This window comes from Pimephales promelas, chromosome 3, assembly GCF_988280905.1.
Source record: "Pimephales promelas chromosome 3, fPimPro1.hap1.1, whole genome shotgun sequence".
NCBI classification, from domain to species: Eukaryota; Metazoa; Chordata; class Actinopteri; order Cypriniformes; family Leuciscidae; genus Pimephales; species Pimephales promelas.
The window spans coordinates 32,929,105-32,941,724 of record NC_142771.1 but is presented as its reverse complement, the minus strand read 5'-3'; the positions used below and the strand labels follow the sequence as shown (position 1 = coordinate 32,941,724).

Here is a 12,620-nt window from a genome sequence, read left to right as displayed (position 1 = left end):
CACAGCTTTTACTTTAGTTGGGGGTTGGGAATCCTCCCGCCGATGAAAAACAGGAATTTGAGTGCCACAAGATAGGGAACTTCCTCCTGCCCTTCAGTGTGATGATTCCTCATTCTCTAAAGGTTCTCTGTTCAGCCCAAGACGAATGTTCGGTGTGGAAATTTGGTGCAATAAACATTGTAATTTGAATGAACGGCTGTTAATGAGTCTATTTAGACTGATCACTTTCTCATCGCACTACGAATAACACTGACAGACCAATCAGATTCACGCTATTGGTCACATGCACAGAGTTGCAAATTTAACTTATGCACAAAACTGGAATATCGCATAAAATATAGAACAGAGAACTAAATTGACACCACAGTGGCTCCATCATAAATGACTCGCGTCTCAGAGAGACGAAAATGCACCTTTATGCACCTTTGCTAAGGACACAAAGGGAAAAAATGATACCTGATATCATAAACGGGTGGCCGCAGGTCATGTGGTCCATGAGCGAAGGCGCAGTGGAGGCCGTTCTTCACACAATGTCCACGGGCATCTGTCTCATGGATGCAGGTGCCGGTCTTATAGTAGCGTAAATGGTACTTGCGCTCCGTGTCACCGGTGGTCCGGTGTAAGTATGGGCAACTGAGGAGAAAAACACCAGCTCATCAGTACAAATGCTTATACAATAAACAATAATAAGTAATCTAAAAAGATAATAAAATAGAATCGGCTTCAAACGATTCCAGACAATGAATAAGGGATCGCGGTTATTTATCAAGATTTGTTCATTTTGATGAACGAGTTCGAACAGGAGAGTCACGAAAGTGCATCACAGAACAGAGCAAGGTGACCATTTGAGCTTATAAACCTTAAACTTTGTTATATATTTTTTTTAAATGCGTGATCGTTTCGCTTGATAAGACCCTTATTCTTCGTCTGGAATCGTTTAAAGCCCTTTGAACAGCTTGCAGTTTGCACTGAAACTGTCTTTTGGACCTTGAACCGTTTGGTTCCCATTGAAGTCCATTATATGGAGAAAAATCCTGGAATGTTTTCATCAAAAACCTTAATTTCTTTTCGACTGAAGAAAGAAAGACATGAACATCTTGGATGACATGGGGGTGAGTGGATTATCAACAAAAGTTTTTTTTTTTTTTTTTTTTTTTTTTTTGAGTAGTTCTACTCATAGTGAGTACTATAGTGAGTACTGGACCTGAAACTAAAGTGTCACCAAACAGACAACAAAACATTTTCATTGCTATGACAGGGTGGGAAAAATGTGTGCAAGAACTCCTTTTATTCCCAGCGCTACAATTGCAAACACTATAAATAGTACTAAATCTACTATTTCCAGAGGCAAAATGAGTTTGATTAGACTAAAGGAAGTACATTTGATGTCGCTGTTAAAATGTGTAGTTAAATTACGGCTTGCTTCCACTTGGGAAGATATGCACACTGTTTTAAAATAATTACTGCGACTATATTATCAATAATTATAACTAGGCCTGTTCAAATTATCTTTTTTAATTCATCAACAAATATATATATTTTTGTCACTTAAATATATATATATATATATATATATATATATATATATATATATATATATATGTGTGTGTGTGTGTGTGTGTGTGTGTGTGTAATATGTACCATGCAAAATAAAGAGACAAGACGAGCAACAAGCACCATTGTCACAGCAAACCTCTTTCACAACTTTAAAACAGTCAAACACTTGTGAAATACTAATACTTCCCAGCTGGAAGTTGTTTTGCAAGATATGTTGAAGTACAGTGGATTTACATTATATTACATGCAATTATGAAATGTATGTACAGTGTTTCCTCTAGGATTTTTTCAAGCTGTGGGGGCAGGCCCATGGGGCGTGGCCCAAGGGTGATATTCCCTTAGGCCACGCCCCCTTGTCTCCCCAAAGTATTATAAGCGATCATGCGCATCCCGTGTGCAGAACGATGCACTTGAAGCAACACCAAGTCACAGCACGCAACGCTTCACATTGAAAAGAACATAGCGAAGGGATGATATCTATAATCTATGCTTAGTAGGGCTGCACGATTTGGGAAAAATGTCATATTGCCATTATTGAGCCAATATTGCAATTGCGATTTGCGACTCCGATATAATAAAATGGTTTCATGAGTCCAACTTGCTTGGTTCTAAAGTAAAATGCACACACAGATTAATGTTTATTTCTCAACTCAAACTAAAAACAACAACAACAACAATAAATGATTGATAACACCTATAATGATCAATAAACCATCAACCAAACCAACATTACAGTGATTCCATCATTACAATTGAAAGCTATCAACTTTTAAAAAAATTATTAGGCTTAAAAAAATATATATAACAGCTTTTAAATTAAGTGAACTTCAAACAATCCCCACATAAACCCATAATAAAAAACATATTTACCTGTGCCCTTCCTGTCTTAACAGGTACAGAAATTGAATAAAGTTATCAAACAGTCTGCGCTGCATGAATCATAAATTATATATAGAATAATCCTTATTAAAGCTACAAAAGTTCTTTAGTCAAGATCAGTGAGTAATTTTCTAATTTCCCTAATGTTCTTTTAACTTTACTGACAGAACGCTTTATTCGCTGCTGGCCCTTTAAGAGAACCCGTTGCCGAGGCGCGCATCTCACACGCGCCTCATAGCACAACTCTTTTCATCCACAGACTTTTCTTATGTTATGAAGATACTAGACAAAACGACATTTTGGCATAATTGTGTGTGCTATTGTTCGTTCAAGCTCGAACGAGAACTGTTTATTCTGGCACGCGGTCAGTGCATGCGCATTATGCGAGTCTCATCTATTCTAATCTAGGGCACTCACAGGCAGCTTTTCACTTCTTGTCGTGCAAAATGCGAAAAGGCATTTGCACAAGAGGGGGATCTTGTAACACTAGTCAAAGGATGACAAAAAAGAAGAGATTTTCTCATATAAAATCGCGGCATTTTGCGTTATAATTGCATAGGTTTGAGATCGCTATTACGACTGTAATATGATTAATCGTGCAGCACTAATGCTTAGTGTATTCTAAAGGGCAATAAACTCCACTCCAGCAAGATAGTCATTTTATGCAAATCACAGACCTTTATGCTTTATCTACAAAATAAAGTATAATATCGGGAACATTGATCTTGAAGAGAGTGTCGTCGTGTTACTGTCGCAACCGAACGCGACGCGCGCGAATGCTGAATGCATAGAGATTGACTGAGGCGAGATGACTTTCCGTTAACTTTAATTTAGAGACTAAAATATTAATTTTGCCACACATTATGCTATTGAATGACTTTAGAAGTCTTGGAAGATAGTGTGAAAACTTGATTGTGCTTTACAAAGTTTTTTGTGCCTTTAGTGGGGCTTAACAAAATAACACAATATGCAGAATATCAGACGTCACTGAAAAGCTGCAGCCGTGGCGGGAGGATTTTAAGTGTGGCGGCCCGCCACGGGAGAATGAATGTAGCGGAAACACTGATGTATATTCTTGGTGCTGTTCACAGGTGCTGTTTAGTTTTAAAATGCATTCAAATTGACAAACTGTACAAAAGGAGTAATGCATACTACTGATACATGACAACACAAAGCAAATGATCAGATTAGGAGAAGCAGATATTTATGAGAAATCTGCAATTAATTTTTAAGACAGGATTTAAGGCACACAGAAAATGGGGCTGTGGTAATCCAAACAGCAGCCTGAAGGAGAGCAGCTTTATCCTGAAAATGTTACATACTCAATAATCTCCTCAAATATAGCAACTGCATCTTGTTCAGGTAGCAACAGTAACTATGGCAACAGCAATGATGTCACCATAGGACTGCTGCTACTGGATGAATGAATGTGTGTGATCTATGCATACACAAACTATGTGACATCCATTTCAATTTGGCAGAGACAAGGGAAAACATTTATTTTTTGTAAGTATTTAACCATTTACATTAGAGCTTAATTTGAGCCAGTCAGTCAGAGCATAAAGTGTGTCATAAGACAAACAATAATAATAATCCAATAACCTTCAGTTCAGGTGTAAATAAAGAAAAAAATACATTAAATGAAATGAAATGCTTGCACACTAGCACTGGTGTCTATCTATCATTATTTGCATGTTATGGTGGATAACTAGTAAATGGACAAAACAAACAAAAAATATTGTCCTAAAAATAAAAAAAACACAAAAATTACTAAAATAAACACCTAAATGGTTGTAAATATCTGTGGCTGTGGCTCCTCTATTAAAGTCCCCATGAACCGGAAGTTGCAAACGATTTTTCTCCAGTGCTGTGACGTATTTCCAAGTGAAACGGAATATTGAACAGAGGGCAGGGTTTTACTCTAGCGCTCCTCCTCTCCATCTCTCGCTCATAGTAAACTAACGGTTTGAGGGGAGTGGTTACGCGTTTCCCCACCCAAACTGTGAAACCTACGTCATCAGAAAAAGAAACCGTTCCAGACCGGAAGTAACTTTTCAGATTTTGATTAAAGATTACTAAGGTAAAACATTTTTTTTATATATATTCACTTGCACAGATTAATCGTTTACCACAAGACTAGTAATATGCGCTAACAAAGTAAATAGGTTCAATTTTGATTTCACGGGGACTTTAAGCTTCGGCTATGTTCAAACTGCGGGCAAATCCCATCTTTTCAGGCAGACTGTCCGCACTATTAATTGTAAGTGATCAAATAAGATTTGTGTGTCGACATAACCAACCTGTCTGTGTGGGTTTCTTTGGTGACAACGTAGGCACACACACATATGTAACAAGGTCTTCAAAACGGATGCAGAAAAAAATTGGACATTACATTAAATTAAATTAAAACGTTATTATTAATTTTGATTACATTTATTACTTGTGTTTTTTATATATTTTCTATGCATTTTAAATGTGAAAGTAAAGTAAATTACACTATTTATACATGTTATATCACAATCTGATGACAGATTTCAGATTATTGTCAGATTAATGTACACTTCAATCCCGTGCTCAGGAGTAGGGAGCAGAGAACACTGCATAGGGAGGGACCCTTATCATTCGGTCACGGTTATCATTGTGTGTCGCATTAAAAAACAATTTTAAATATGATTTGAGAGTGTCCAGTGTCCAGACTGAGACACATCTGTAAAAATCTGATTGGAATCACATTTCAAACCTTCTCAAAATATGGTTTGAATCAGATTTAAAAAAATAAATAAATAAATAAAAATGAAAAAAAAAAAAAAAACGAATTTCATGTGTTGTTCGTTTTTTTTTTTTACTGCCCTTTCAAAAACCCAACGGGATTGAAGGTCCAAATTGCCGTTTCATGCAGCTTCAAATGGCTCTACACGATCCCAGCTGAGGAATAAGGGTCTTATCTAGCGTATGAGGAAGGTAGGGTAGGGTAGGGTGAAAAACTCCTTTTTTGAAAAGGGCATTTGACTTAGTCTTTGCAAGTTCCCTTCGTAAACACTAGGACTGTACTTCCGCCACCTTCCGTGACCTTTCAAGATGGTTACGTAACGCATGGCGCATCACAGAGCTAGTGCAAGACAAGCATTTATGGTTTGAAAATGACCAATCGTTTCGCTATTCCCCGGCTGGGATTGTGTAGAGCCCTTTGAAGCTTCATTGAAACTGCAATTTGGGTCTTCAAACCATTGGTTTCCATTGAAATCCACTGGAATGTTCTACTCAAAATCCTTAATTTCTTTTCGACTTAAGTAAGAAAGACATGAATATCTTGTATGATATGAGGGTGAGTAAATTATCAGGAAAAATGTAATTCTGGAGTGAACTACTCCTTTAAGTCTCTAATATTGGCAGATAACCCATATGGTTCTTGCATATAGTGTAACACCAATAAAAACATCTCATGATAGAATGACTAAGGGTGTAAAATAATTAGTAAAAAGTAACGTTAGATTTAATTACTGATATAATCTATATACCATCACAATGTTGACATGGATGTCTCAAAGTGATATCAGAAATACTATATCATGTCATTCACAAAATCAGAACAAAGTTTCCAAACCATTACAATACAAACTTAATCATGAAAAAACTTGAAAACAATCCACATGACACCTGGCTAATAGTAGTGTCCCGTGGACATTTGAAGTGGATCAAAACCTTTCAAAGTTATACATGAATTTTTAACAACAGCCGGTCTCGTTTTAGGCCAACTTTGGTTAAATTTTTTGATCCACACTTCAAATGTTGAATACTGTAGTTATGATCTCATAATTCACAGAGCCCTTGAACTGTCCAGTAGTACTACCTCAGCAAAGTTTAAATACAGTTTCAACGAGTAAATAAGAAACCAACAAACACAAACCACAACCAAAGATTAAAACAACCCACAATAATGCTAATATATAAATATAGAACATAATTCCCCACAAGGGATCATGTGTTTACTTCAAACAAATGAAGGGAGAACAAAATATATAACTGACTAGAGTAAATTTAGACATGAGAGTCGTTAAAGTCGGAGTTGAAATATCCTCCCAGTCCCAACTAATACAACGTGCTTTGTAAACACATGAGTTTTTATAAAGAGAGGGAATCTTGAACGCTGTGACAGCAATGAACCAATCAAAAAAAGAGTACGTGCAGCGAGATAGCCAATCACAAACCAGAGAACAGGGGGCGTGTCTTTGGGCTCCCTCAACACACAAGGATGGCTAGAAACACTTCCAGTTACTTCAAGTTACACACAGGGCAAACTGGGAACTGAGAGATGAGTCACCAGTAAAAAGTGGAAGTGAAACTCAAGATAAATACACACACACACGTTGTTTTGAGTTGAGCGAACGACAACTATACAGGACAAAGTTATTAGGCAACATGATGGGGAGTAAAACATTAACATAAAGTAAACCATATAGTGAATTAAGACGACAACGATCTGCTCAACATATTTCATGAAGAGGGCGTGTGCTAACTGTTACACAAAATGCACAAACCGTCACATTGTCTATTATGCAAAATAAACACGACTTAACGTGCGCATTGGCGCGCAATTTTACTACTATATGACTGCAAAATGATTTCTCAACTTCAGTGAATAATAATAAAAACAAATTACTTACTCGTCTCCATCGGGGCATATTCCTGTTGTTTCATCATACTTCGTGCAATACACATCTGGGCTGTAATTAAAAGTCCCGTCTCTTCTCCGTATGGGTCTCCGTCTTCGCTGGTTTAGAAAATGCCAGTGGAAACAGGTAAAGGGTCTATGCTGTGTGCATTTGTGCTGCAAAAACAGTGGGCACTGCTCGGTCCTGAACTCCTTCAAATATCTAGAATTAAAATGAAAAGGCACGGTCAAAAGCGTCATACCTCCGCACCACACACTACGCCTAACTGATGTAAACAAAGCAGTCATGTCAAACTACGTTCAAAGTTTGGAGCTGTGGTGGTTGTTGTTACACTGCGCAGTTTTTTATACGCGACCATTCCACAACAAAACCAGCCTTTGAGACATATATTACATGATAAACCACCTTTTCAGAAACTATAAACATATCATATTCAGTTTGTGTGACTTATAAACCGCTAAATGGGAACGGAATGTGTTTTATAGCGTAAAAAAAGCCATTTATCAAGGCTCTCCACTACAACATGACGCTTACGCCAAATACTCCGCGATTAGCGTTCAGAGTTACGTAGAATCTTCGACGTACGTTCCATTCAAACCAACGGTGCGTACGGAGGGAAAAGTGCGTAGAGTAAGAAACACGGCCCGAGGAAGGAGGCGGATGCAGCTAACAAACCAGCCTGTTAGCTACATCTAGCGAGCGTCTCGGCTCGCTCGCTTAGCTGTTGTGCAGTTTACATGTCTTCAAGCATTTTCACACAAGCAGGCTTTGAGCAAATAAGCGTAGAGCACTTTCTTAAGTTTTAAATGACACACAGCGCGACCGGCGCGTTAATAGGGAAATAACTGCGATATTTGGTGGAGATGAGATTGTTGATTTGATCAATATTGAGATTTGAGAGGCGCGTGCATTCGGAGGAATTTACAAAAGGAAAAGCTCCATTTTAAAACGCACAGAGGGAGAGGAAACAGCACGCGTTACAAAAACAAATCCGACAGTAGATTGTCGAATAGTCACCACCATCCACAGAAACGTCTTTTAGCCCATTTAATGTTTATTTACTTACGTATAGTGGGTTGGTTTCTCGGTTTGAGGAGAAGCGCTCGCCGCCGTTTTCGAAACCGACGGCATTTTCAGTCAAAACAATAATAGCGCGTGCGCGGGGAGCCTCTCGTCTACTCATGCTCTCGCGCGCCGCTGCAAGGCCAATATGAGCAACTGGCGGGACAAACAAATAGGAGACAATGGCCATGCTGCATGGCAGCAGTGCCATAATACAAAACAAGTGTTTATGTAGACTGCAACGTGGCGTCAAAATTATTTAGAAATATAACAAAACAATGAAATACATTAAAAACACAAAATACCATATTGCTGATTATTTATCTAGTAGGCGTTTATATTTATTAATATTTCTTAGGCGTGCAGTGTTGATGCTTTTGATATTAACTGTTTTTTTTTTATTATTTATGACTATTTCGCTGTAATTTGAGCTGCGATTAAAATAAGTTTATGTTTAGAAAAATACGTAAACCCCTAAATGTGGGTTTGGAAACGTCATAAGTAGCCTGTTTTATCTATTGGAATTCTTTTTTATTTCTTTTACTCAAAATGATTTTTTTTTTTATAATTACATATATTCAAAATTATTTAAAAGTGTAAACAATGTACGGTAAATAAAGCGAAACGAGGAAAGGGGGAGTTTGTTTTAGGTTGAACCAATGAGAAAATAAAACGTCATATATGGGCGTGTCTACGCGGCAAGCCACAGATCTATATAAATAGATGTCCAACCCTCTCTTTTTCAAATACGAGACACACCGTGGGAGATAGATCGTTGTTCAACTAGGTTTTTGTGAGTAAACTTTAAATTATTTGGTAGCTATGTCGACATTAGATCGTAAGCATATTATTCCACTATTGCTAGTTTATAACAAATCGATAAGAAATGTACAGAGTTGATCGGGTTTTCAGTTTATCGTGCTTATTAATGGATAATTTTCTGGCTAATCTGTTTGTTTGGATTTATTTTAAACACTCTTGTCCTTGAACATAGTTAACTTAAACATTATGTGGCGTTTTATACATGATAAATTCGTCGTTTTGGCGGGCTTTGGAAGTATACGTTATATCTAATAATTATGTGCTGGTTTGTCGATCTACCTTTTTGCCCGCCATTTTGGACAATGGTTTGTTCAGATGTTCCTGAAGAGGTCGAGTAACCGCGAGTAACCGGTTGTTCAATGCTGCATTAAATTGACTTTCCCCCGTGCCTATGAACATTTTCCCGCTCTTTCTACATTACGCATTTGGTGTATTCCTAGATGAACGCGAGTTTCGCGGTGGGCTGATGTTTAATCTGCTTTGTACCCGGTGCCTGCTGCAGATGGAGGCTCATATACCGGGCGACTGTTTAACAACAACCGCATCTCCTGTCGACTAATGCATCTGCGATGCTCGCTTGGCTGTGTTCACGCATTACAAATTTCGCACCGGTTTTAGCTGGTTTGTTTAGGTTCCCATATTATATTTAGGCACTTAACGTTGTACATATTTAAAACGAGACATTTTTAGATCAGGTTAGCTGCAGCTCTTGAGCGGAAGTGGTAAACGCAAGCCACAGGACCCGGATAATGCCGCCATTTTAAGTAACCATTACCATTTTTTTTAAAAAACTGGAATTTAGGATTTAAAAAATCTTTGTTTTTAATTCTAGAGATTGTGAGAGAAAATGGCTCGTACCAAGCAGACCGCGCGTAAATCCACTGGAGGAAAGGCGCCAAGAAAGCAGCTGGCAACTAAAGCCGCGAGGAAGAGCGCGCCCTCCACTGGTGGCGTCAAGAAGCCCCACAGATACAGGTGGGTCTGAGAGAGGCTGCTTTTTTTTTTTTTAACTGAACACGCATCCTTAATGCAGGTTACTTACTATAACGGGTAACTAATGTTTTTCTTCCTCGCTTTAGGCCTGGAACTGTTGCTCTGAGAGAGATTCGTCGTTATCAGAAGTCAACAGAGTTGCTGATCCGCAAGTTGCCATTTCAGCGTCTGGTCAGGGAGATTGCACAGGACTTCAAAACTGACCTGAGGTTCCAGAGTGCAGCCATTGGTGCTCTTCAGGTGCGCAACTTATTACTTTTTCATTTTACTTTATACTTAAACTTTATATCCAGTATTAACTTTAGCTTGTCATGTTACAGGAAGCAAGCGAGGCCTATCTTGTCGGCCTGTTTGAGGACACTAACTTGTGCGCCATTCATGCCAAGAGAGTCACAATCATGCCCAAGGATATCCAGCTTGCAAGGCGAATCAGAGGAGAGAGGGCCTAATTTTTATTTTATTATCGTTTTATTTTATTTTTTACTTTTATTGAGAAACACTCAAAGTAAAAGCAATGGATTTGTACATTGGAGTCATTTTGTAAAGCATTCCTTACAGACTCAGGTTTTTAAAGTGAGTGTCTAGATTAACCATTGTAGAGCTCATTGTGAAGTGGCTTTAGTTGCATGCGTAATATATTTATCACGTATCTTTTTCATTGATCATTGGGTTGTAAATAAAATTACTCTACCTCAAAATTGTGCTGTTGTGTTTTCTTTTTATGTACTTTAATGGGTTGATTGAGGCTTTATTATATTTTGACTGCTACTGCAGACTTGTACGACAGTGCTAATGTTATGTTTTATTAGTTGAAAGCTGCCTGATTTGTGGCATGTAGACTCTATTCTTTCCACCACAAGAGGGCAGGATCATATCAGGGTTTTTTTTTTTTGCACAGCCTTTCCATCAAAGCAGAAATACTTATTTTCTTCTATTTTGGTGGTTGGGGATGTTCATGCTATTTATGTTATGCATAGAATTCACCATATTTATGGCAATGAAAAATTATATTTAAAGTCACAATTAAACCTGCAATGACCTCAATAGCATAAACTAGTATAATGATTAAATAGTTCGCATAGGAGTGTGCAGTGTCTAATGCACTTGTTTCACTTGAAAAATAACCTGGTTGGCATGTTTGGCTTTGTCAACTTGCAGACCCTGCTGGATAAAAAAAAAAGTTTGTAGCTATTATGACTGTGTTTATATGTTGTCAAACTCATCAAAATAAGTTTGATCATTCTCCAACTTAAATTCTACAAGAATCGAGATATGTTAGGTTTTGTTTTTTATGGTTAAATGTCTAAACTGTCTGATTGTACGTTGTGATTGTACTGTCTTTAAGGCAGCAACTTTTCTTTTAGCAGAAAATTTGCACATTTAGTAGGCTTTCACTGGATAATATCAAACATTTCACCCTGTTTAACTCGTCTAAAACTCTGAGGTGCCATTACATTGTGTATTTTATTTTTATTAAAAAAAAAAAAATGCCATCACTCTGCACCTGCAAACTTTTTTTCTAATTCTCAGACTCGATTATCTTCCTGAACTTGCTCGTTTTTTTGGCGCCCTCTCGTGGCTAGTGGTGACTTTGCGCTTCTATTTTTTTTTTTTTTTTTTTAAGTATCTTAATATTCTTCTTTAGCTCATATGTTATGTTGTTTTTTTTTTTTTTTTTTTTTTTTTTGAGGCGTTACAAGAGCTAACTTCTAAACTGAGACACTTGTGCAATCCTCTAATAGACCCTCTTGATGTTACCTAAATTGCCTGTTTTTTTTTTTTTTTTTTTCTTAGAGAAGATTATAATATGCAAATGTAATTGTGAATCAGATCTTTTATTCAAACTCATATTCCCCAAGCATATGCATTAATTCTCACTACTTTAATTACCTGACAAAAGGCGCGCTTCGGTGTTGTACGTCTTGTGTTTCATTAGCTTTCAGCTTATCATTCTCTTCCTCCAAGCGACAAAAATTTTTTGGATCAATTCAAATATGAAGAACTCTTTGTTCTCAAATGTTTGTGTGAATACAGACAGTAAGCATATGAGCATTGAAAACCAAGACTGCATGAGTTTGATAAACAGATTCATTTACCACATCAAAAGAGAAATCTCAGACAAATAGGACGCGATGACGTCAGATCCTTCAACCCTGAGCCCTACTCCGGTCCCAGCTGCAGACACACACTCTTCTCACAGTCTCTGTCCGTCACCTCTTGCTCTTTGTCTTTCTCAGAGTCGTCCCGTGTCTATTTATTTGTATTTATACAGATATGAAATTAACTACATGTCTCGCTTTGGCTCTTTCCCAGGGGATGGACTGTGGGGATCCGGGTTTCGGAGCTGTTGTCTAATGAGCCTGTCTGTCGTTATTTCACTTTTCTGTATCTTTCTGGGATGCTCACATCCTAAGGCTGTTCTCATCATGGATTCTCACATCTCTGTTAGAGGCACACAACCTTACCCATGCCCTATAGGTCTGCCTGAGACACAAGTTTCCCCAAGTCACTATAGTTCATGTTTGAATGTAAATGTTTTTGTTTGTTTGTGATATTTTACCATATAACACTATATACTATGATGATGTCATGAGTAGTTATTCAAACAATGCTTACATATTTTTCCCAGGCTGG

The 12,620-nt window shown here is 37.6% G+C and overlaps 2 protein-coding genes across 4 annotated transcripts in view; one reads left to right on the top strand and one right to left on the bottom strand.

Moving 5' to 3' along the window:
• Nucleotides 1-8,320, bottom strand: part of unkl (unk like zinc finger) — a 30,477-nt gene extending 22,157 nt beyond the window's left edge. For all 3 annotated transcript variants that reach the window (XR_016155174.1, XM_039687701.2, XM_039687702.2), the window contains exons 1-3: nt 8,176-8,320; nt 7,101-7,310; nt 457-633 (exon numbers count right to left, since the gene is read on the bottom strand). Coding sequence is in view for 2 of the 3 variants with exons in the window: in XM_039687701.2 (XP_039543635.2) it covers nt 457-633; nt 7,101-7,310; nt 8,176-8,240 (452 nt within the window). In the remaining variant the exon portion in view is untranslated. The remainder of the gene's footprint in view (nt 1-456; nt 634-7,100; nt 7,311-8,175) is intronic.
• Nucleotides 8,321-8,863: 543 nt separating this feature from the next.
• Nucleotides 8,864-10,684, top strand: h3f3a (H3 histone, family 3A). The gene is made up of 4 exons (XM_039687668.2): nt 8,864-8,964; nt 9,826-9,968; nt 10,073-10,226; nt 10,307-10,684. The coding sequence occupies exons 2-4, from the start codon at nt 9,841-9,843 to the stop codon at nt 10,433-10,435; spliced, it is 411 nt and encodes a 136-aa protein (XP_039543602.1). The 5' UTR covers nt 8,864-8,964; nt 9,826-9,840; the 3' UTR covers nt 10,436-10,684.
• Nucleotides 10,685-12,620: the final 1,936 nt, after the last annotated feature.

What these genes read in the sequence shown, in the direction of transcription:
- h3f3a (XM_039687668.2), top strand. Translation starts at nt 9,841, where the DNA reads ATGGCTCGTACCAAGCAGACCGCGCGTAAATCCACTGGAGGAAAGGCG. An exon ending in AAGAAGCCCCACAGATACAG is followed by an intron (nt 9,969 to 10,072) that starts GTGGGTCTGAGA and finishes TCCTCGCTTTAG; the next exon opens with GCCTGGAACTGTTGCTCTGA. An exon ending in CAGCCATTGGTGCTCTTCAG is followed by an intron (nt 10,227 to 10,306) that starts GTGCGCAACTTA and finishes GTCATGTTACAG; the next exon opens with GAAGCAAGCGAGGCCTATCT.